This window comes from Fonticula alba (genome assembly GCF_000388065.1).
Source record: "Fonticula alba strain ATCC 38817 unplaced genomic scaffold supercont2.2, whole genome shotgun sequence".
Taxonomy (NCBI): Eukaryota; order Rotosphaerida; family Fonticulaceae; genus Fonticula; species Fonticula alba.
Window position 1 is genome coordinate 2,714,679 of NW_009242972.1, and position 4,177 is coordinate 2,718,855.

General features: G+C 68.9%; 1 protein-coding gene across 1 annotated transcript in view; it reads right to left on the minus strand.

Annotated features, from left to right (window-relative positions):
- Positions 1-2,006: 2,006 nt before the first annotated feature.
- Positions 2,007-4,177, minus strand: part of H696_01582 (hypothetical protein) — a gene marked incomplete at both ends in the record, with an annotated part of 2,321 nt that continues 150 nt past the window's right edge. The window contains 5 exons of the mRNA XM_009495483.1: positions 2,007-2,482; positions 2,711-3,027; positions 3,323-3,680; positions 3,775-3,882; positions 3,974-4,132. Coding sequence (XP_009493758.1) covers positions 2,007-2,482; positions 2,711-3,027; positions 3,323-3,680; positions 3,775-3,882; positions 3,974-4,132 — 1,418 coding nt within the window. The remainder of the gene's footprint in view (positions 2,483-2,710; positions 3,028-3,322; positions 3,681-3,774; positions 3,883-3,973; positions 4,133-4,177) is intronic.

Here is a 4,177-nt window from a genome sequence, read left to right on the forward strand (position 1 = left end):
CGGCCCCGGCCAGGGGAGGGGGGGGGGGTGGCGGGAGGGCGGCACCGGTCCAGGGCGCATTGATGTTCGGCGGCCCGCGCGTCAGGATCAGCGTCTGCCTCTGGGAGCCTCTCTCTCAGGCGCCTAGCCCCCCCCAATGCTCGGCGGTTATCGGCGCGCGAGCTCCTTGCGCCCCCCCCCCCCCCCCCCCCCCGTGGCCTCCACAGGCGGCCGGCCCCCGGGCGTCAGTGCCGGGGCGCGCGGCACGACAGGTGCGACCGGGGGCGCATTTTTCCGGCTACGCCGGCTTCAGGCACAGGAGCATTTGCAATGCCAGCGCCCTGCGGCGGGGGAGCGCCCCAAAGAGAGGGCGAGCGAGCGCACAGCGACACTAAGGAATCCCCTGCGGGCTCCGGGGAGCTTTCGGCCACTCTCTCCCTCTCCCCCTCCCTGTGCGCGCAGCCATTGCCCACGTCCCCTCCCCCACCCGGATGGGGGGAGGCCGGAGGCGCCGCCGGGCATCTTGGAAGGGGCCGAGGGCATGTGCGCCCGTGCGCGCACCTTCCTCCTCCATCTCCCCGCAAGCTCGGCGGCCCGCTTCCCCGGCGGCCCCTGGGCTCCGATAGTCTTCCCCCCCTGACATCCGGCCAGCCGCCGGGAGAGCGGCGCCGCCTTGTACAAGCAAGGTGGCCTGCCAAAAGGGCGCATTCCTGGCCCGGATCGTGCTTTCGCCGTGCGCCCCTCAAGCAGGCGGGGAGGGGGGAATCCCCCCCCCGGCCGGACTTGCCTCTGCTTCCCTGGCCCCTGGTTGCCTGGAGCAGGGGGCTTCGCAGCGGGGCACCGGCGCTCCGCAGGACCTCGTTCGAGCTCCGCCGCGGCCTGTCCCTCTCGCGCGGCTCCCGTTCCTCGCCGGCCGAGACGTCCCGAAAGCCATGGAGCACGCCTGTTGCTGCTCGCCAGTCGCCCCCGGCTCCCGCCCTCCCCCCCCCCCCCCGAAGCACCCCCCCCCGGCTGGCCACAGGGTAATATGTAAACCGCCGGGGCTCCCTCCTATGCTCAGGGGGTATGCCTCACCGGCGCGCGGGTTAAGATCGACCAATGGTGGGAACTGCGCCAGGCTCCAATGGGGTGACCCGCGTCGCCCCCGCGCCGACTCATCTGACGACACCGCAGGCCGGAGACCGCCTCACGGTGGCACAAGGGTTCCTCCACGGCCTCCGAGTCGGGTGCAGGCGTGTTTTCTTTTTATTTTTCCGCCTGCATCGCACCCCCGACAAGGACACGCGGCACCCCCCCCCCCCCGCCGCTCGGGTGTTGGCAACCCGCCGATCACTCCCGCCGGAGCGCGCGTGCCCGTCCACCGCCCTGACCGCCCGGAAAGACCGATGGCACCTAAGATCGCCCCGACGGGACAGCCTCGGGGGCGGCGCAGAAAACAGTGCCCCCCCCCCCTCGCGGGCGGGTGTGCCTCCCCTGCCTCGGCCCTGCACCTACATCCGCCCGTGCGTGTGTGTGTGTGTGCCTGTGCGCGGGGGAGGGGGCGCCCCGCAATACGGGCGGGCGCCCTGGACGCCCCCGACGTGGCGCGGGGGGGGGGGGGGGGGATCATGTTGCGGGGTGCCGCTCACGCGGCTTGCTTTCAGATCGTGCGTGAGTTCTATTCCTGCCCCATCCGAGCCTCGGCCAGAGTCGGTGGAGCACGTCACGCCGGGCAGCGGCGGCGGAGGAGCGGAGGCCTGTGCAGCCACCGCCGGATGCCGGCCCGTGCCTCCACTTCGGGGCCGTCGCCCTGCTGACGCCGGCCGCCGGCCCGGAGGATGGCTGGCGTATGCGGACGAGGCAATTCTCCCGCGGCTCTACCAGCCCATGACTCAGGGAGCCGGACCGATCGGGCCTGTTTGGCCGCACTCCTGCCCACTGCCCGCAGAGGAGGGCCTCGCAGAGGAGAGGAACACCCGTGACCCTCTCGCTCGTTGCTCGCCGCTCGCCGGGGGGGGGGGGGGGGGGATCGCCCTCTCGTCCGAGCCTCATTGGTCTTTGTCAAAGACACCGGCCGAATTGGGGGCCGTCGAGTAGGGCGACAGGTGGTGAAGCTGCTGCCCGGAGCTGGCCGGGGTGTTGAGCAGATTGAATGACGATCCATAGTTGTAGGCGGCCGGGGACGTGGCCGAATCCAGCCCCGAGCCCGGGTGCTGATGCGGCCCCCCAGTCGGCACGGCACCGCCGTAGCCCGTGGGCTTTGTGGCCGGCATGCCGGCCCCTCCTCCGGAGAGGAAGCTCCCGCCGCCGCCGCCGCCGCCGCCGCCGCCGCCGCCGCCAGTGCCACCGGCCACCAGGTGCGAGCTCCCGCCCCGAAGCCGATGAACCAGGGCATCGATGAAGGCTGCCACCGAGAAGATCCCTCCCACCGTGGCCGCCAGGCTGGTGACCAGGGACACAATCGAGCGCCGGTGCTCGCGATAGATGATCCGCATGGGCGACAGGTCGTAGTGGAAGACGATGCCTGTGTTGGATGGGGCGCATCCGCCCAAAGCGGCCCGAGGCGGCCCGAGGCACCCCCGCCGCCCCCGGTGGAGATACGTCAGTTGGGCCAAAGCCCCGAGCCAAGGAGCAGGGGAAACTGCCACAGGGGGCGGGGGGCACATTTCACACGCATGGCCCCGAGCTGGAATGAGGCGCAAAAGAAATGCAAGAGCCAGGCCGGCCCCTCCGGTGTGGCCCCGACACGAACCTGGAAGCATGTTGCTTGAGATGATGTTCTGCGTGTGAAGCGAGGCCGAATACTGGTAGGAAGTCCGAGCCACCTTCCCGTCGTATCGGGTCAAGTCGGTGCCCACAATCTTGAGGAAATACTGGTACGTGGAGAGAGCCCCCTGCGGCATGACCTCCTCGGCGCCGCTGAGTGGCGTCACCAGCACCGGGCTGATGGCCTCCAGCCGCGAATCCGGGAAGATCTCCTGCTCGTGGGTGGCCCCCGGTCCGGCTCCATGACCAAAGGGCGATCCAAAGGACAGGGCATCGATCCGGTGCGAGAAGTCAAGCAGGCGCCTTTCGTGGGCGTGCGTGTGCGGGTGTTTTGTTGGGGGTTTTTTTTCCCGCCGGATGAGCGATTACATGGACCAGACGGGCAACCAGCAGAGGAGGGGCGGCGGAGGGCCATGAGAAAAAAAGCAACGGGCAGCATGTCAGGATGCAGGGTGCTTGGCAGGCCCCTCCATCCCACTCACCCGGGGGCTGGAGGCGCCTGGCCGAGCCGCGGCACATGACTTCTTTCACTTGTCCCCCCATGCCCGGGGGGGGGGGGGGGTTCTGTGTGGCCCGTGTCCACCTCCTCAAGACGCACCCATTCATCTGGCCAATGACCTCCTTGATGTCGTGGACATGGACCTTCTTCTCGTGCATGGACTTGCCCGGGACAATGTGCATATTTCCCTGGACCTTGTTGACGGTGACCGTCCCATGGACGCGGCATCCCTGGCCCTGTTGGCGCTTCCCCTCGCTGGACCAAGCCTCGCGCACACATTGCTCCATGGATGCGGCGATCTGATCGGTGAAGGCCCACTTCCGAGCAACATACAGCCGGCGGACATCCTCACAGGAGTTGCAACAGTGGGTCGAGTGGTCCGAGGCCCCGTAACAGGGGCCGCAGTATCCCGGGGGTGGCGGGGAGTAGACGGCCGAGCGATCGGCCCCCGGTTGAACTGGACAGAGGGTGGCAACGGCCCGTGAGTGAGGATGGCGGCTGTGCATTTCGCCACCCCCCATGCGAAGGGGGCCACATTGCTGGCAACGTACTGGCCTCATCAATTTCACTGCCATCCGGCCGGAGCTGTGTCATCATCAGGCTCGAATCGAGGTTCGTCTGGTGCTCCCCGGCCACATCGACCACATCCACCGTCAGGGCTGCCAGCATGCCGGAGGGCCACGGGCAAGGCACACGTTAGGACCAGCATTTCGCACTGGCGATCGCACGAGTCGCGGGAGGCGCGCGCACCGAAGCACGGCATCCGGGGGAAGGTCACACTGAAGTAGATGTCCAGCTTCTCCGTGCGCTTGGAATCCACCACCAGATCGGCCTGGATGTCGCGGGATTTGAAACGCGCGATTTCCGCCACCGAGAGGGCCGCCACCAAAAGCGACGCCACCAAAGTCACTGCGAGGACAGGGGGGGTCGGTCAGATACGCCCGGCCATGGCCC